This window comes from Phasianus colchicus, chromosome 2, assembly GCF_987193195.1.
Source record: "Phasianus colchicus chromosome 2, bPhaCol1.hap1.1, whole genome shotgun sequence".
Taxonomy (NCBI): Eukaryota; Metazoa; Chordata; class Aves; order Galliformes; family Phasianidae; genus Phasianus; species Phasianus colchicus.
Window position 1 is genome coordinate 95,718,315 of NC_143437.1, and position 20,380 is coordinate 95,738,694.

The following is a 20,380-nucleotide window of genomic DNA, read 5'->3' on the forward strand; positions in this document are numbered from 1 at the left end:
TTGTATTTGCAAATATCTGAATCTATGTTAATAGCACTGATGTACGTGCCTCCATCTTTCACTGGAAAACAAGCAGTTACTTACAGCTCCTTCTTGATCAACATCAGCTCCCATTTGCAGCAAGTATTTCACACAATCCAAATGGCCTTTCCTAGCTGCCCAAACCAATGGGGTGGTTCCATACTGTAAAAGTAATGCAAAACATTTTGTCATATTTAGTATCTTCTACATTTTAGTACTCATCCTATACTTAAGTCATTTGCTACTACAAAGATAAAACTTCATTATAAAAATTAATATATGAATCTGAAAAGCCACTAAATTTTTTCCCTAAAGATTCTAGCAATAAAAGCTATTAGTCTATGCAACCAATGGCTTAAAAAACAGAAATATGTTCCACTGAACCAAGTGTTCACAGCCATCTTCAGCATCCTAGGGAAAAACTTCCTGCATTTATAATGGCTTACTCAATTACACTAATCCTAAGCTCGTGGGCAAAACAGAACTTCAAGCATTGAACTACTTGACACATTTATATATAGATGGATAGATATTTAAACTACTACAATCATTTTAAGATATTACAGGCAAAGAACATTCATTTTTACAAGAAATGTACCAATCATTAATGAAATGAAACCTTACAAAAGCATAACTTACTTTGTCAGAGCAGTTCACCTTAGCTCCATGCTGCAGTAAGAGATGTACTATATCTGAGTGGCCCCGTCCTGCTGCCCAAATAATTGGATAAACACTGTATTGCTTGGAAGGAAAGGAATATAGGATGAACCACAGGAAACAACACTGCTTTTAATTTTTCAAACACAGTATTGATCACAGTATTCTAGGAGGTGATGAACACGCAGAAGGAATATACAGAATAGATGTAATAACATATGATGTTTCCTAGCACACTGTCTAGATGACGGCTAAAAGCAGGCCGCTGTTTCGAAACAATTTTGTAACTCCTTAAACAAGGCTTAAAAATTCACATTCACATTTGTAACGGAAGAGAAAAATCAAATCAGTTATGCTTTATCCCTAAGTAATCAACAGTGCAGATCAATTGTGCCATGCAGAAGCTCCATACTCAAAGAAGAATCAGAATGGGACACAGTCAGAAAGGGAAGTGGCTACTGGTTTTCCCTTTAGCAGTCATTACTGCATCAGCCACCAACTTGCTTATGTTGTCATTCAAATGTCAAGAAATCACCTGTCAAGATGCATGTATATATATTTTTTTAGTATGAATGTTTATAAGTTGAAGTAAATCTCAAAATCCTAACTACACAATTCTGTCTCACAATTATGGCACATAATTCTATAATCTAGTTCACTTGATAACTTATGGAACAATTAAAACAAATTGTTTTAAACCTAACAGATTAGTTACTCCATTAACATACACAGATGCAGAAAAATGACAATGGTTATGCAAGCAAGATTACATACACTACTGATTTCTTCTATTATCTCCTCTCCTGCTGATTTGAATCTTACTAATAGGTATTCATTTAATTACTTTAATTAAAAAGCAGTGGCTGCCATACCAAATCAAAACAATTACTTCCATTAATAAAGTACAATGATTAACGTTATACTGTCAAAGATGCTAATCAAGGTAAGATTAGGATTCCAGATGTTCAACATCTTGCTGGGGAACAGAAAATAGATGGTTCTTAAGGCAAACACTTACCATGCCAGTGATGTTTGGATTTGCTCCTTTCTCAAGCAGCAGCTTTGCTACTTCAGTACGGCCTTTGTACGAAGCCCACATCAGAGCGGTCCATCCTCCCTGGCAAGGACAATTCAAACAGACACCATCATTGAAAAATACTCTCTAGAAACCTAATTGTAGACTGTTACTTAACTTGCCATTCTTCAAGTCCAAAACATAACAAGGACTGACTGCACAACCTTATAACCTTACTTAAGTTACAAATGCACGTGTGCAAACGCTGATTTCCTGCTGTATGCAAAGCCTGGCAGAATACTGCACCTTAAACATTACTGATTTTCTGTAAACACATCACTCAGACTTCAAGTGCATACAAACCAATGACTGGACAGATCAAAAACAATGAATTACCTTAAAACAAAAGGCCAAAATTCAAATCAGTTAACACGAAGGGCTTATTTTTGATTTGTCTAACAGACACCTACATGTCCTACTCAAAAGTAACTATGTAATGGCTCCCTCCTTCCTGACAGATGCTGTATGTCCTTTTAAGAGAGCAATTAAGAGCAGTTAGCTACAAACCTTACAGATATGGTCATTTCAGTTTGTAAGCATGGAAACAAAGAGGTTTCATCGTCTAAGGCATGTGTTCGGTCAGGTAACCAAAGCTACCTTTAAAACAACTGTGTACCTCTGTTAATTTTAAGCACAATTTTTATTACTCTCTAATAGGTATTTTCAGAGGTCAAGGTCCCTCTCAGACTGACACAGGCCTAGAAACACAGTGCTTGCCAAGCAGGCGTGACCACCATTGCAATATTAGGAAAAAGCATGGCATGGCAGCATGCCTCACTCTTCAGGGTGAAACCGCAATTAAGGGAAGCACTTCAAGTCTCTTAGTGGTTTCCCAATTTAAGCAGAACAAAACTAGTTCTGAGGGGCATCCAGCTTTCTCTTCTGTCAAGAGAGATGACTGTAGCTCTACAAACTAGCAACCAAGCAATCTAATCTTCTTCATTAAACATGCAAGCAATTTCCCCAATTCTTCAGGTGGACGGGACTGTAACATTCACTTTTTCACATTAAAAATTCAGCAAGATAAATGAAATCAAATGCCAGCATACTGAGGACAAGGCCTGCTAGATGGGTGAGCACAGCTGCACAGATTAAAAGCATATACAAAGAAGCAGCTTCTGAAAAGGAATCATAGAATGGTCTGGGTTGAAAAGGACCACAATGATCACCTAGTTTCAACCCCCTTGCTATGTGCAGGGTCACCAACCACCAGACCAGGCTGCCCAGAGCCACATCCAGCCTGGCCTTGAATGCCTCCAGGGATGGGGCATCCACAGCCTCCTTGGGCAACCTGTTCCAGTGTGTCAACACCCTCTGTGTGAAAAACTTCCTTCTAATATCTAACCTAAAATAGTAACATTTTACAAAAATACTGACCAAAGAATAGTAAGAGAGACACAAGAAAACCACTGTGATACTGTAATAACAGTATTTAAATATTTTCCATTACAACAGCACTGATACAGTACATAATAGAAGAATAAAAGATCAATATGTTTTTAATAAATTGAACATTTCTAACTTTCTATATTGTTTTTGTCACTAAAATATAGAATCTTTTGGTGTTACACTAGGACAACACATACCAAATCCCTATGCTCCAAATTGACACCATAATTGAGAAGTTCTGCTATGATAGCTTCGTGTCCTTCTTTAGCTGCTGAAATAAGAGCTGTCCAGTTATCCTAAAAAAGGAAAAATAATAAGTGATATTCAGTATTACAGTACTGGCATAATACTACAAGATTATAACAACTACTGCATTGTTTTCTGAGTGTAAATTTGCACAACAGAAAATGCACAACTTCTTAAAAATTACCTTTTAAAATAGTACGTAAAAAGTTGTAAGCACCTTGACAGTTACACAACTGGAATTATAGACTGCAAATCATCTCCTCCCTTCTCCTATCAGCCTCCACTCCTCACTTCACTACAGATTAATTTCTTAACACTTTTACAGGGGAAGCAAAACTAAGAAGAATAACTGAATAATGTAAAGTCACTTAGAACTGCTGGCTAGGAGCAGACAGTGACTAAGAGCACAAAAAATGGTGGTGGTCTGTTTCCACATACAATGAATGCCAACACCCAAGGAGCTAATATATAGGGGAGTCTGGACCAGTGCCCTGCCTCTTGTATCTGTGATCCTGCTTCAGGGGGATCAGAGTTCCTTTTGCTGCTACTTCAGGTGGCTGCAGGTCCTCTTTTCTACTTGTCTCTGTTCTGGCTTTCATGTGAAATAATCCTTTAACCTAAATTCTCCCTCGATACTTACTGAAAAACACAGAAACCAAACAAAAAACAAGCCTAACAGACCACATCACTAATGCCACAAGAAGAATCACTTGGATATCAACTCTTTGTTGACGCAGTATTTCTCTATTTTACCCATCCTCTTATTTCAATGACAGCCAACACTATCATTGTAATTCCTTTTTACAGTACTAATTCCCTACAAAAAAAAAAAAAATCAGCAGCAGCATTCTTCTCCCTCTGTGGTAAGTTGCAGTACCTAACAGTGCTAATACTTACTGCATCCTCCAAGTTGCAATTAGCTCCTTTCTTGAGAAGCTCCTGGACAATTTCTAAATTGCCTTGTTCAGCAGCCAACATGAGTGGAGTCTGGCCATTCTGAAATTAAAATGACATGTAAAAAGCGATGCATTGAGAAGTGACACAAATTATGCATATATACTAAAAAATAAAAGGTCCCAAACTAGTGAAGATCATAAAGTTCAGATCCCAGCTTTCAGCTGTCAATGAGAAGAAGTGGAAAGGCCTACTTCTCCAAAGCTCCCCCTCAGGCAAGTCACTGCCACTAGGGAGGTCCTGGCACCGACAAGCCTTGCCTTGCCAGCAGTCTTTGTAGACATGCCCTCCTGGGGCTGGCAGGCATTCTGTTCTGTTGTTCTGTTTTTACCCAACTCTTGGGAGAGGGAAGAGAAGGTCATGGCAAGTCCAAAACTAGAAAAAGAATTGCGCTCAATGCTGTTGAATTCCAAAGAAGAGCTAACATTTAAACAAAACTCCTGTTATTGATGCATATAAGCAGTGTGTGGTTTCCCCAACACAAACCTTCCTCATGGGTTTGAAACTGAAGCAAACCATTCTTGTGTTCACAAATTACCTTCTCCAATGCAAAGACATCAGAAGAAACATTTCTAAGCAACAAGTGGTTAAGCGCTGGAATGGTGACTTGAGGGGATGCAGGACTTCCATCCTTAGCACTTCCCGATTTTTCCCTGCTAAGTCCATGAGCACCCTGATCTAACCATGAAGTGAGCTCAGCTATGAGGTACACATAACTGCCTCTGTGAACTAAGAAACAACTGCCAGCTGCAGGAAGCATCTCCATCCACAAAGTAAGGACAGACCTGCATTTTCCAGCTCAGAAGAACACTGAGAAAACAATTACAACTAAGGATGCTGGAGAGCTCACAGACACTGAACTGTGTGCTCAGTCTGTGCAAAGGTAAGCAAACAGCTGAAAATAAAGCTGACATTTTTATATTTACTAGTGTGGTCTCACTGATTCTACTCATTACTTAATTAAAAAAGCTGCAGTATGAAACAACCTTTTCAAATATCACCGTACCTCATTTCTCTCATCTACATCCCTGCACTTCTCCAGCAGTGCTTTCAGAGCAGGAACATTTCCTTCTTCTGCATAGGTCAGCAGACTCTGATTCATCAGACTTGCCATCTTCACACAGTATTTAGAACGCTTCTGTGACAAAGTTTATCTGCATTTAAAAAAATAATAAATTAAGCATGAGTAAACGCTGTGAGTTAATTCTGACATTAGAAAACAAATTGTACATGTAATCCATCAGCAGTCATGTACCAAGCTCCATTATTCTCCTAAATAAAATACTTTAGAGACCAAACATGCTGCATTACAGTGAAAAGGCAACTGCATAGTTTCTCTGGGTTTCAGCAACAAAAGTTATTCCATTTTTTAGGTACTGGCCAAATGGGAACTATGAATGCAATGCACAGCAGTCTTTCACGCACGTAAATGTTTCTGCATACATAACACTGTGGGAATACCTGTACAGGCTACAGATACATGCAACATACACACTAGTTGTGTACAGTGCAACCCGTATGGAGATGAGCACAACAACGAGACCACTCAACATTATTAAATAGTGATAATAATCTGAATTACAGTCACACAGGACTTTGAAGAGCACCATTTATCAAGCAAGTTTTCAGCAACTTGATCCAGACATGCCTGCACGTTGTCAACTTCCTACTCAAACGTGACACGGCTTCTGTCAACTGACTACACGCTAACACATAAGATGGGAGAGTGCTCTTGGTTAAGAGACAACAGTGAGGAACAGAAGACTTGCTGTGAAGCTACGTAAACTGTAGGTACAGCAGAACAAAGGGAGAAGAGAGGAGAAGCAGGAATGTAAATCACACCCTTAAACCAGGCTTCAAATCCAGGCTGCAATTTCAGAAACAAATTCCAAAGCAGATTTAGGCACCTGAGTTCTCCAGACTTCCACGTGCCAAGCAAAATATATGAACCAAACAGCCAGAATGGTGACTCAGACACTATTTAAGACCCAAACCTCAAATCTGTTCCAAAGAAGCCCAGACTTGGCACACAACACCCAGTTTCTGTAGGCACTGCACAAACACACGGGCCCTCCCACAAGAAAAGTCAGAAACCAAAAGGCATGGTGTGTTCAGCACACAGCTCAGTACCATGGAGCAGAGGGGGGTGAGCAGCAGCACAGCAGTGGGAGCATGCAATTGGTTTCGTTGTTCCTACTGTTTGGTTGGGTTGTGGTGTATGTTTTTGGTAGGAGGAAAAGCTAATTGAGAGGCTGTAAGCTTAACAAAAGAAAAAAAAAAACACCAAAGCACACCAAAAATGGAAGACTGAAAAGAAGCAGAATGATTAGAGGGATTCAGTGCCCGCACTTGAGTACTTACTGTCATTTTAGCTACAGAAATGCCACAGAAGCAGCCTCCTGCCCAGCACCCAGCACAGCACACCTCCTTCCCAGCCCTGTGCCAATGGCACAGAGCTTCTCAGACAATCAAAATGCCATTCGATGTTCACATTCCTCCTGTCCTTTGTACACATTCTGACAGAAGCCCATACAACCCAACTTGCCTCTCACTCTCACTCCCCCTGAGCAGCACTCCAGCTCTGTCCTGCAGCCTTAGCTCTCGCCCTACTGTCCACACACAGTAAACTGAGGGATATGTTTAAAATCACACGCAAAACACAACTGCGACGTCTCACAGAGAAATTACACAATGCATTTGCAATCAAAGTTCAGTCAGTAAATTCTCAGCTGGCGTGAAAAGGAAAAAAAGAACTCAGCAGTCCTTCTGCTTCAAAGCGGAGCTCTTTGCTTCATGTTCCTCACTGCTCTAATTCAGAAAGGCAAAGGCAGCTCTGCTGCCCTACAGATAAGTTCCTGCTCCAGCGATGCTGCTGGAACTCTCAGCTATCATGGATGCACAGCTGCTGCCTCACCTCTGGCAAGAGCCCTCAGGTGCAATTGAAACCTTTGGCTCACAGCACAACACACTAAAACACGAACCTGGAGCTGCTTCTGCAAAGCCTACATTAATATTCCCTGTCTGTACGTGAGGAAAGCCATTGGGGTGAGCCATCTCTATGGATGACACTACCAGTCTTCCTTACGCTTCACTGTCACAAAGCACACCCTTCTTAGAATAGGTAATGGTCCACTTTATAAATTAAGAACAATGAAATCCAACATAAAAACCCTGGATTCCATACCCCATACATTCATATGGCACTTCTCAGGCAAGGCTTCTGGAGCTCCTGAAGACCAAGGCCACCACAGGGCTCTAGGAAAGGACTCTAGAGAAGAACAGCAACATCCATTATAAAAACACAACCTGATTTTTTTTTTTTTTTTTTTTTTTTTTTTTACTTACTTACTTCAATAAATGTGCCTGAAATTTATTATTTATTTAAGTTTATGCCTGGCTGAAGTTTACGCATGGTATTTTAACTCACAGCAGCAACTCAGCACAAGTGGAGCCCAACAAGCAAGGCCCACCTTACTATGTAATAAGATTAATTACTGCTGCGGAAATTATGCACTGTCTGCACGGGTGCTCGGCAGTAAGATGGGGTTTCTTCCAATGCTTTAGATTTAAATTACCATAAATGCTTTGGATCAAGATTCTGTGGCCCTGGCTATAAAAATAAGTTCATTCTGTGTTGAAGCACAACACCTCTCCAACAGCGAGGCTCCTAAAGCATGCAGTCATACAGCAAGAAATGCACACTGCCAGCACAAACGTCAACAGCACTTCCTTTTCCAAAAGAGAGATTGAGAACTTAATCCCTGCCAATCCTCAAAGCATCCAATACACAGACAGTCATAAAGGCCCAATTTAAAGCATTTATTTCGCTTTCGGACATAGAGCAAGTATTTTCACAATCCCAAGCTTCCATCATTTAAATCCAAGAACCTATGTGAAAACTATATACAGATTCACTCCGATTTCCCCCACTAATGCCAGCCAGTTCTCAACCAACAAACCTCCTTATTCCCAATCCAACCTTCTGAGCTTGGAATGCTCACAGTGCCCAGGGATGGCACAGCCCAGTGCTTTTGGACACAGAGAACAAACCAAGAGAGGACAAGATGTATTCAGAGCACAGAGGGTCAGATGAAGGTAACATTTGCACAAGGGTTAAGCTGTTTGGGTTTGGATTAACCACCTCTCCCCTCCAGCACTGAAGCACACTTTATCACTGCTTTGGAAAGACTGCAAAAATTTGCTGATTTATAGAAATAGCGTCACTCTCAACCGCATTATCAATCCTTCATAACACCTTATTACTTAACATACGTATTTAATAAACATCAGAATACCTGACAAGCCAGACATAACACGACATGAAGCGATCAATAGCTTTAAGTACTCCTTCTATAGGACTGCCAAGATTTTACTTAAATAACGTTTCTGAAACAGCTGAAATGAGGTTCTAAAATACCAACTTCTGGCAGCCAGAGGAAGAAAGAAACCTGAAGAAAGGTTCTGTAAATGACCAGCACCTGCATTATTTCTCCAGCTCTGGAGAGTAGGAAATACAGGGAAGCTGCAAACAAGCAAACCATCCCAACCAGCCTCCGCCACCTCAGGCTCTCCAGGTGCCGAATCCCGCAGGGATGAGACTCGTGGTTAAAGACAATACAGACTGCAGGTTAAAACCCAACGCTGGCAACGGGCTTTACACCTCAGCAAAGAAACTGCTCTGCCTCTAAGGCAGAACGAGAACACGCTCAGCGCACAGTGAGGTGTTCCAGAACATAAATAAATAAATAAATACCTCAACTTCTCCTGTAAAACAGAACACGCTCGGTCTTCCAAACCACCCTTCAGGGCTGCCATGCCCGACACGCTCTCCTCGGCAGCGCCCGGCCGGGATCTGAGGGAGGCGGCGGCACGGACCGCCCGCAGCGGGGCTGCCGCCTGTCAGCGGGTGCGGCCACAGCGTGTTTTGACCAGACGCACGTTTCTCAATCACAAAGTTACTTTAAATAGCCGCTACTGCAGAACAAAGAATAAACAGCCGTTCCGTACCAACACGAGGGTTTTCCCAGGCACCCGGACCCGACGGCAAAGCCCTCCTTTCACGCTCCGTCTCCTCGCTCCCGGAAGGAGCCTAACGGGTTCCCCCGAGCCCCGCACGCCGCCCAGCGCCCGGCCCCGCCGCGCCCCGCGCCTTTGTTCGGCAGCCAGAGCCCTCCCGGCCTCTCCCGCCCCCCCAGCTCTGCCCCGCTCCGTCTCCGCCCCGCTCACCCCGAAGCCGGCGAGGCGCGGCCGTGCGGGGACACCCCGACCCAGCGAGCTGTGACAGGGCGGCAGGGCTCCGAGCGCCTCTCATCTCCCCCCGGCCGCGGCGGCCATCTTGCCTCCGTCTGCCTGCCTCCGTCTGCCTGGCGGTCACGTGAGGGGAGACGGCACCGCCCGCCGCCCTCGGACGAGCCGTGCCCCTCTCCGCGCCCCGGGGCAGCGGGGCTGGTCGTGCCGTGCCCGGGGGACAGGGATGGGGACGGGGACGCGCCGCTAGCGGGCGCCGCACGCGCTGAACGGCCCCGCGGGGCTCGCGCGTTAATAAGCGGTTCTAAAGGGATCGTCACGAAGCTCGGAAAAGCCTGCCCGGGAGCCCTGGCGGGTCTGAGTCACCGCACTGCACCTCCGCGCTCAGCCCCGGAGCCTTCCCTTAACAGCCGCTGTGCCCAACCCGCCGCCGGGCCTCGGGGCTGCGGCTTCCCGCGCTGCTTGCAGCGGGTCTCCTCAGCACGCTAATGACGGCGCTTCAGGCCGTGCTTTCTGTTTACAACCTGTGTGGTGGCTGTCAGAAGCCATCCCCGGGACTGTCCGGATCCATGGTAACAGACGTGTTTGGTTACAGGATTCGTTTAGTTCAGTACTGACCGCAGTAATAACAGCTCCCTCGACAGGCGCGGACACGAGCTTAAAGTTGGGGTGGCAAAAAAACCAGAATCACAGAGCGGTTGGGTTGGAAGGGACCTCACAGCCCACCCACCCGACACCTGCCCTGCTCACTGCCCCCCTCCCCCTCAGGCTGCCCAGGGCCCACCCAACTTGAGCAGGTCCAGCACCCAAAGCTCCAGTGAGGTCTCCCCAGAGCCCTCTGCAGGCTTACTAAGCCCGGCTGCCTCTGCCTTTATTCATAGTAGAGGTGCTCCAGCAGTGTGATCGTTTTTGTGGTCCTCCTCTGGGCTCTCTAAAAGCTGTGTCCTCCTTGTGCTGGGGGTCCCAGACCTGGATGCAGTCATATTTCTGAGGTTACCAGTTCCCAAAGTGTCAACTTAGAATCTTCACCACACTGAGGTCTTCCATCCCTTTGTGGAAACATAATTGCTAGCCTCCTGCAGAAACATGCACAGTGCATCCCGTATGTCCTAAATACCTTTAACCATAAAGTGACTGCAAGTTCTTCCTCTGGCCTTTTAAAGGAGTTCAATTATATTAAGAACTTCTTCATATTCAGATAGAACGAGTACCTTACATGCACAAAAATTGTTAATACAAGAAAAAATAAGCAAGCTCTGAAGATTAGAAGTTGTATCCGCGTAGGTCTGCACCAAAGGATGTGTTCAGCTGAAAAACTGGGAGCAGTGAAAGGCCCAAAGCACATTCTTCTGTATGTAACAGATGTGCAATACGAAAAGATCCCAAATCCCTGCAGTTACTGCTGAGCTAGAAAGCATTCACTGCACTGCACTTAAATTCATGCCCACGGACTACTGCTCAAGAAGCAGCGGTCCTGATGTTTCAAGAAACGGAGCACCATGAGATCTATGGATTTTCAAACATTTTCAAAATACTGTTTTTCAGAGTATATTAATCTCACTTTGTATCATCATAATCTAAATCCTTATTCTTTTACCGTAGTTTTTCCACGCATCAGGTATTAGCTATATTCTCACCCCGTGACTACAAACAGGAACAGCAGCTCCTGCATGCGAGGGCCCTGTATGTGCTGGTGATGGGGAGGCAGGGAAGGCACTGCTGTCTGCACTTCACCTTCTCCCCCCTTCACTCAGCTCATTCAACTCCTGACATGCTCGTGCCTGCTGATCTCAGCTGGGGAACTGCAGAACTCTGTCTCATGCTCTTCCACTCACACCCTACCCTGACATGAGCAACATTTTCCCATCAGTGAATTCACACAGACGATGTAATATGGTCCTATTGAGGGGTTCAAGCTGCAATCTAGAAAAATCTTAATTTCACTTGGAGTGCTCTGTTTCCCATTTGAATTTTTGTCTTTATGTTCTAAAACTTGTCATATCACTAATAGTAAGAGTGGCCTCTGGGGGCTGGGATTTTTGGCATCTGAACGCCTCATTAAACAAACACCAAAACAAATCCCCAACAAAACCTATGGAGAAAGAGAGAGAAATGTGAGAACTCACAACAGATGACTTGAAGAATTCATAATCCCCCCTCTGACAGACTTCTGCATTCTGCAGTAACGTCATTCATACCATCAAAACCTACTTGAAAAAAAAAAGTAATTAAGTTTCCTTGCACACCTAGAAGGTATTGGTTTAAATACCTGACATTATCCCAAATCAGTACCTAACACCAGATCAATTAACAGCTCAGAAACAAATGAGACTCGGTGGAATAATTTGTATAAAATTATAGATTTTTACTGTGCTTTAATCATTAATAATCTTATTATTATACTAATAATAATTACTATAATGCTTGAACTGTTTTATTTCCTTCTTCTAACTTCTTCAACTTAAATTGATCAAAATTGCAGCCATTTGGCAAATATATTTTAGTCTTCTGACCAAAGCATTATGATGGGAAAAGGCTGCTGTGAGGTGGACTCTGTGGGCAGAGATATTACCCACTTAAAGCAGAGACTGGGGGCACAGCAAAAAGGTTTGCCATAAAGGCCAACATGCTTCAAACAAAGCAAAAGCTGCCATGGAATTATCCCCCCATGAATTAAGTTATTAATTATCAAGCAAATAATTTAGGATCCCATTGGGAACTTTCTGAGAAAACACTGCTTTAAGTATGAGTCATAAAAGCCTTTTGTATATCTCACACTTGATTCATATTTAAATGTGTTTCTTATGGCAGCAGAATAACAATAAAAAATGCAGAGATTCCCCTTACTGCTAGTTAACTGAGTTTGGAAAGATAACGAATAACCCACATGGAGAAAATTATTTTGCTGCTAGACACAACCATCCCAGGAAGAACTGCAAACCCCACCGAGGGTACACGTCTCCACTTCTAATTTAACAGGTAGGGTAAAGAGATCTTCCCCTAAAACTGCTTCTGCATTATGCACTAAAACGTCCTGCTTTGTTATCAGGAAGTTACTAGGGCAATTTAAGGTTCACTGTTGGCACAGGATAATATCTGTGTCTTCAGGATGCTCTGAATCAGGACATTTTCTTCAGTATCTTAAGGCATGGAGTCACGGTTTTTCATTGTAAGAATAATTGGGTGTACCAATAAATCTCAGCAGTTGTATTTTATCTTTGTCTGCTCAAATGTTTCTCACTAGATGCAGCGATAAACCTTTAGTTCATGGTGATGTTTTTCATACCCGTGACCCACTCCATTGTGAACGCATAGCTGAGAAGGCAATTTCCATGGCAGTATCTCAGTTCTGGTTGGAATGACAAGTCATTGGAGCTTCTTCAGCTGTATCTGTAGTCCTGTGTGGAAGTGGCAAGTGCTTGTTATCTCCCCCAATACAGCTTCCTAAAGGAAAGCCTGAACGCAGCATTTTAATATCATTAACACAGCAGGGTCTTTCCAGAGGGCAGCCACGTGCTCTAAGTGCTGCTCTAAGGTGGGACCACCTGCAAAAACAGATCCTTGTAAAGACCTCTTCAGCAAATTACACTGGCATTAAAAGGTCCGTTCTGAAGCATTAATACCTGATGAAGAGAAGAGAGGGAATGAGTCAGTATTAGACAGGAAGTCGTGGGAACTTGTGTCATAATGGCATACAATATACCTTCTTTTCCATAACAATCTATGTTAATCTGCATGGTAAAGAGACTTCAGGTCGAGGAATCTGTATGTTTTAAAATACCATCACCTGCCAACAGCAACCATAGCAGTGCCCTCGTAGTGAAGTTTCAAACAGCAAAAGAAGCACGCACACACAGGACACATTTAATCCTGCTTCTTTGGAGTCAGCAGTTAAATAAGCAGCTTGTTCACAACACTGGTTGTGATTTGTTAGTTACGAAGCTCCCAGCTGGAAAAAACTGCAGTCGCTGCACAGTGTAGCAGGAAGCTTTGAGATGGAGATTTGCATGTTGTGTAAGTATATTTCCCAATTAACACGCAGCTGGACTTGGGAAACTGTGACTTGTATATATTTGAATGTAAGCCCCATGGGATGAAAGCAATTTTTAAACAGAATACCCCAAGTAACAATGTAAGTGTGTGTAATGTTTGGTTATCTGTAAAGGAGAAGCTGCTTTAAAACACAGCGTGATACCATTCCTAGCACTAATTAAAAACAGACAGACACCAAAGAACTTGGAAAAACAAGTTCACTTTTTTTTTTTAACTACAGTTTAATCAGATTTAAAGACACAAATTAGAAAAAAAACATTTATAGGCAAGTTAAAAACACCTTTAAAACATAACAGCATGCCGCTTCTGCAGCACGGCTGAGACAAATTAGAAATATGTAATTATTAAAATATCACAATCACAGTGTAACTAACAGTGGTATTTTAATTTTACCATACACCAACACTTAGTTTATGGATCTGTTGAAAAATAACACTTTTTTAAAAATATATATTTTGGAATAATAAAAATGAAATTCACCAACAATGCATTATATTCTGAATCAGGAAAGGCAAATTTAGGGATACTGTAACTATCCACACTTTTAGGGGTGTTTTCTCATCTTAATACACGGGTATCTGGAGGCATAACTACTTCTGCATTGAGGTAAAACTACTCCCTTGAACGTGTGACCAAGGCAGGAAAGAATGCGGTTCTGTATGTTATATTCTTAAACTGAATAACTTATTATCACATCTTTGAACAACACTATATTCATTTGTCCTGCACCATTTTTCATTCCATACATTTTAAATGCTCTCTTCTAACTGATCTAGAACACATCTGAGGTCTGGGATGTCAGAATGACCACCCGGCTACTGCTGCGTCCCTTTTGACACCTGTTGTGCTGTGACACATCAGAAGACGCTGCAGAGAAACAGTCAATAGCACCGGACAAAAAAGGTACACAGAAAAAAATGTAAAGGTAAACATACCAAAAAAGGCAAAATATGTGTAGGCAAATCCTCCTTTTACTTACTGTCACAACATTTGGTTGCATCTTTAATGTGTAGTGTTGCACTATTCTGATTGCAGGTCTCCAGGGGCCACACTTCACTGCTTTTTGTCTCAGATCACATCTCTGCAGTTTGGGAGGAAGGAAGGGAACTGCTGAGTCTGACTGAAGCCCAGACCGCAGCTGGCTGCTCCTACTGTGTTGTGGGGACACTTAAATGTCAGTGCAACATGGGCTGTTTGCCTTGGAACGAAAGGGACTGTTTGAGGCCTACTTAGCCAAAAGGTTCATTAGGAGTAAGGTGCCAAGTCACTATCAATAGAAAAAGGTCCTCCAGAAGTGGCCATGCAATTTCCAACTCTGATTTCAGTCCTTTATTGGCAGCCCAATTTTGTCTGCCTGGTCTACAGCAGAACACCCAAAGGGAAAGCAGCCCTTAACTCTCCACTTGAACTGCAAGCAGTGAATTCTGTTCTCACTTCTAGAAGTAGAAGCTCAGCACTGTGGGAGCAGACCAAGCAGGCACCAGCAGGTGCACCCAAGCCAGGCTCACATAACTAGCAGTACGGCCTCTGCTACACCTATTTATGCACACTCCTGGCAACTACAGCTTGCCAGTTCACGAGGTTTATATGGATAGGCACAGGGATGCAGGCAATCTACAAACATCTAAAACCAAAACCAGGCCAAAAGTCATTGGACACACACATAGCTGACTCACAGAACAGGATGAAGTGGCAAAGCTTGCTTTTGAATATTTGTATAGCTGTGAAGGGAGCAAAGTCCTCATTTAGATATTATTTAATGGGGTTGAAAATTGTTACAGTTAATAGCTAGATTTTATTAGAAGTATACAAAAAGCTAATCTCAAAACATTTCAAAGAAATTAAAAAAATAATCATCATTTAATTTTAACCACGCCAAGCAACTTTTTCAACACGTGCAGCTATAACATGGCAAGGTGGCTTTGCAGATGCCAGGATCTGGTAGTGGTTGTCAAGCATCTCGGTTAAGACTGCAACACCCACGGCAGTTCAGGCAGACCCAGCACAGAGCAGCCACAGCTGTGGCTACCATAAGCTCCCCTGCCCGGTTCTGCTCCAATGGGACATGCTTAGCACTGCACAGCCCCCTGTGCTGGCGTGTGTTCCATCCTGACCATGAGCAGGATAGGGATTGCAAATGGGCTCCCAGGGTCCACCCAGCCCAGCCCTGAGAACCTCCAGGAATGGGGCACCCACAGCTCTCTGGGCAGCTGTGCCAGTGAAACTGACAAAGTGAAAGAACTAAGGAAATGAAAGTCTAAAATTATCATAACCCATGCTTTTCTCTATCTTTCAAGGCCAACTTAGAAAGCTGAACAAGTTTACACGTAAGCAACTGTAACACATTTGTATGTGAACGTGAGTACCCATCTGACTTTGTATTTAAAGCAATTGACAATAATTTGTTTCCTGAGAAAAATGCAGACTGCTAAAATTACTTTTGATATGAATTTGACAGGAGGCCAAGTTCTCAGAGGGCTGTTTGCAAAACCAGATCTCAGCCACATCAGAAGTTTTACCACTAACTAAATCAGCGCTATTAAAAGGGGCACAGCTACCAAGTGTGTGCCAGACAAACACAGTGCTTCTGTTTGTACTACTTATTCCTGTAGGGGGAAGGGAGGAAGTTAAAAAAACTGTACCAATTTTTAATATATAACATACTCTACAGGTAAAACTCATATCACAACTCAGTGGAGAGCACGGAATACACTTAAGATCTCTTTGCAAAGTTGTCTTTGTTGCATTGTTATTAAGAGCATGTTAAAATGAGGACCAATATTTTTACATAATAATATGTTTTTTACATGAAAGCATGTTTTCAAATGTCACTTGTTATGGAAATATTGTCTACATGTCACCTTAAGAAATAGCCACAGAAAAATAAGTTTCCTGAAGGGCGCTCATGTAGCTGTATAGCTAACAAAGCCTTCCCTAATGGAACAGTAGTAGGCACCACTGAAACTATTCTTTAAATATATATAATACATCTCTTTCATTAATACAGAAGCATTAAAAAAGGGTTATGCAAGCAAATAGTTACTGTTGGGATGACTACATTTAGTAAATAATATTAATTCATTAAGTGTCTGGATGAACTGTTCACAATAGGCAAATATCTGCAAAGCACCATAATATCATGAGTGATATGTTATCTTTACTTTTCAAAGAGTGCTGATCTGGAACACAGAAAAGACTTTTACCTTTTGGATATACATTAAGTGAAAGAATACTTAAAATCATGTTTCTTTCATATCTGAAGTGTTTCTAAGCAATTTGCTTTCTACTATTTTTCTCAGAAAGAGTCACATGTAGTCAATCACCTCCACCTTTTCCAAATCATTATTATGAAACCGTGTGTGTAGAACCTGAAAATTATCTAAAGCGTCTGGGCTGGCTGCTCTTATTTTATAACTGAATGAATAAAAAGGATCCAGTGCAACATTTCCATTTGCCATAGCAAGGCAAAAAACTAGCAAAGTGGAGGGCAAATAACAACAAAAACTTGAGTGCTGCCACTTAGAAGCAAAAAAAAACCAAAAACAAACCAACAACAAAAAAAAACCCATAGCCCACTCTCGTGATAGTCCTCAAGAGAATTCATGTGCATGAAGAGCAGATTTTGGTTATGAGTACTTCTATATTCAACAGTGATATTCAAAAACTAAACTCTAGGACACTACACGTCAAAAAAAATTCTAGGCAGAACAAAATTGTCATCATTTTCTTATGCTGCTATTGTTTAAGGAGTTCAAATCATGAAGAAATAAGCAATTGTAATGCACACAGACCACTGTCGTCCAATTTTGAAACCCATCTTTGCTGTTTGTGACCAGCTAAAGCATGAGTGTATTCTCTTCACTGTTTTAACTTGCATAAAACTTCCGAACGAAACTGTATCTGTGCATTTGCTCATGTTGAACTACCAGACTTCACAGCTTAATTCAACTTATTTTCTGGGGGTTGTTTACAACTGTTTTCATATTTCTTAATCAAGAATGCAGAGCTTTCATTGCACACAGTGGCACTCATGCCAAAAGAAGGAAACAGGAGTACCAGAATATTAATGGAAAATGGCACATCAGAGGTACTGGCATCCAAGCCCACTTCTTTGAGGAGATAAGTGGCCTGCACCAACTAGAAGGGGAATTTAAGCTCAACAGCAGCAAATACTAAAAGAACCAACCCCAAATCTACTTTCCTACAAGACTGCAGTTCCATTTGTTATTTAATGTAAATATCCTTCCAAGAACAAGAAGTGGATAATGTCTTTCCTGATTCTATCTCCAGTAAGGATAAATAAGCGTAAAGAAATTAGTGTGCCCTTATTTACAAACAATGGAAGAAAAAATGCTGCTTCAAAAACACATCTGATGACATTGGCAGCCCCATGCAAAGGGGAAACCTGCTTGAATGACCAACATAAGGATTCAAAAATCTGTTTTTTTTTTGTTTTTTTTTTTGAGATAATACAGCTGTCACTGAAACAATGAACATCCCTGCCTATCTAAGACTCATTTCACATTTGGTTTCACCTTTCCAAGTGTTAATTAGTTATTTAGTTAAATAGTTTGTTAATTAGTGCTAACCTACAAAAAGTATGCTAAGTGCTAACAACAAAAAGTATGTTTTCCTCCTGAAGTTTCAAACAAGGAGCCAAAGGCCAGTCACAGAATTACTACAGTGAGGTCACAGAGACTTGACTGAGGATTTGGTTTTTGGAGAGTAAACAGGACAAATATTGTGACTGTTTCTGTACAGTAATGTCCCCAGAGCTGAGAACAACCACTGCAGTTTCCCTGGAATGCAATATTGGCCCTGGAATGGGAATACTGACCTCACTAGAGCCAGATGTTTGATCAAAAATATCAGGATCAAAACAGTATGACATATTTGTTTTCACTCATTCATAGGTTACCCAATGAGCCGTGTTATTTTTCCCCACCAGTACTTTATCTTTAAAGCCAATACAACGTGTGGATAAGCAGTTTGTGCCTACTAAAAAAAAGAAAAATAGAAAAAGAGAGATAACACAGAATACAAACAATTAAAATGTAGCCCTTTAAAACAGTACTCTAGCAGTGACCATCATCTCAACAAATGGTCTGGAGTAGATAGAACCAATGCATCATTCCCTTGACTTTCTGCCATGATTCAGTCAGATATTCTCACGCATTTCTTTCTTTCATTATTTCACCTACAAGTGCCATGTGAAACCTGCATCTAAAATTCTAATTTAAAGAAAAATCTTTTCCCCCAGTTCATATACTTCTTTGCATAAAGGGAAATCAATGATCAAGCATACAGATCTTGTTCACCATGATGATTTCATATTTGATTATGAACTAGACCTCAAGTTAATTACTGCTAGCATCATCAATGCTGTATGCCTTGAAATTCAAAATTACTTTGTTTTTAAGTACTAAAACCACTCTTTTGGTAAAATAATTATATTCTAGAACAAATATTTCTGGTATTTAAGAGTAAAAACAAATTTCCATTGAAGTTCTGGTGCTTGTACATTGTCTTCAGCATCCTTTGGCTGCCTTTCCTTCTCTAACTGCAGAGCCCACTCAGTGGTGTTTTTTGTTGTTTTCATGTACTTGAAATTAAAGGAAACCTAAGTTAGAGCTGTGAAGCCCTGGAAAAGGTGAACCTTAAGATGATTTTTTTTTTTTTTTAACCTGTTCAGAAGGGCTATGCTTTATTAGATTCTGTCACAGAAACCTAACTATAATTTGGCATCAGTAATGTTTACAGTTCCATAATGTACTGTAATTGTTTGAGATACTTTAAGAAAACCCTCCAAATACTGAGATGCTTATTGCAATTCCCTTTTAGAGAAGAGGTTCAAAAACCTTCCAATGACTTTGCTTTTCATATTTGTATCTTCTTTATAGCATATAGTATTAAATATTTGAAATACTTTCCACAAAATCAGACTTGAAAATACCACTTAGAAACAATGTTTCAGTAAATAGAGGGTTTAAGGCAAGTCATTCATTTGGAAAAATTAATTTCCATTTGTTAATCCTAGATTGACACGATTTCATTTCACCCCATCAGTGCCTTGGGATACACAACGTACATTCAGCAAGGGCACACATATGACCCTATGGACATACGTTGCAAGTCCTGAGTGCCCATTGAAATAATGGTAATATCTTCTTATAAGGCGTGACCCACCGGGACATGGCATGGGAGGGGTTAATCTGTTTTGTTTCCAGTCTTGCTATTGTATGTGATTTTCCTAGGTAATGCATTCTTTTCATACTAAACATCTTTGCAAACAAATACAAACCCCTTTAAAAGGTGCTAAAAATGGGTTTCTGAAAACATACAAAATATATTGATCATAATATTCCTCAATCACTGCTTTAGTGCTTGATATCTGCAGGTTATTTCTTCTTTCTGACTGAAACTATTATTTGTTGTGGAATAATTGTTCTTTTGCAAAAGATTTTCTTCTTCTAGTTTTTTGGACCACACAGGCTGGATGCTTTCATGCTTTTTATTTCCTTTTTGAGTTCTTTTCAATGGAAATACCAACAACACCAGGATGCTGGCGATATGAAGACAGAAATAGCAGGAGCTGAAAAAACAAATAAAATCAATCATTGAATAAAACGATGACCAGTCTTTCAGGATGCTTAAGAATAAATTCTTGAGACCCACTCAAATACAGTACTTTGTGCCTAAGATATTTGTTTGAAATAAAAAAAAAATAGGGGAAAATGG

The 20,380-nt window shown here is 41.3% G+C and overlaps 2 protein-coding genes and 1 long non-coding RNA gene across 11 annotated transcripts in view; 1 reads left to right on the forward strand and 2 right to left on the reverse strand.

Moving 5' to 3' along the window:
* KIDINS220 (kinase D interacting substrate 220) overlaps positions 1-10,386 on the reverse strand; it is a 61,620-nt gene extending 51,234 nt beyond the window's left edge. For 2 of the 6 annotated variants that reach the window (XM_090136351.1, XM_090136354.1), the window contains exons 1-7: positions 9,569-10,385; positions 5,349-5,496; positions 4,286-4,384; positions 3,340-3,438; positions 1,697-1,795; positions 661-762; positions 85-183 (exon numbers count right to left, since the gene is read on the reverse strand). In XM_090136351.1, the coding sequence (XP_089992477.1) occupies positions 85-183; positions 661-762; positions 1,697-1,795; positions 3,340-3,438; positions 4,286-4,384; positions 5,349-5,456 (606 nt within the window). In that variant the 5' untranslated portion in view covers positions 5,457-5,496; positions 9,569-10,385. Of the gene's footprint in view, positions 1-84; positions 184-660; positions 763-1,696; positions 1,796-3,339; positions 3,439-4,285; positions 4,385-5,348; positions 5,497-9,095; positions 9,317-9,349; positions 9,515-9,568 lie in introns of those variants that run through there. The other 4 variants (XM_031611206.2, XM_031611203.2, XM_090136352.1 and 1 more) reach the window with 3 other exon arrangements.
* Positions 10,387-13,346: 2,960 nt separating this feature from the next.
* LOC116240805 (uncharacterized) lies at positions 13,347-16,594 on the forward strand. 3 transcript variants are annotated; one of them, XR_004169410.2, is made up of 5 exons: positions 13,347-13,603; positions 14,419-14,567; positions 14,678-14,816; positions 15,940-16,000; positions 16,101-16,190. It is a non-coding gene; the product is annotated as an uncharacterized LOC116240805 (long non-coding RNA). The 3 variants fall into 3 exon arrangements; XR_004169411.2 differs by having other exon boundaries at positions 14,419-14,545; XR_016464519.1 differs by lacking the exon at positions 14,678-14,816 and having other exon boundaries at positions 14,419-14,545; positions 16,101-16,594.
* Positions 16,595-16,750: 156 nt separating this feature from the next.
* The window catches only part of MBOAT2 (membrane bound glycerophospholipid O-acyltransferase 2), an 89,277-nt gene continuing 85,647 nt past the window's right edge, over positions 16,751-20,380 (reverse strand). Inside the window, exon 12 of one of the 2 annotated variants that reach the window (XM_031611349.2) lies at positions 16,751-20,234. In XM_031611349.2, the coding sequence (XP_031467209.2) occupies positions 20,012-20,234 (223 nt within the window). In that variant the 3' untranslated portion in view covers positions 16,751-20,011. The remainder of the gene's footprint in view (positions 20,235-20,380) is intronic. The other variant, XM_090136356.1, reaches the window with a different exon arrangement.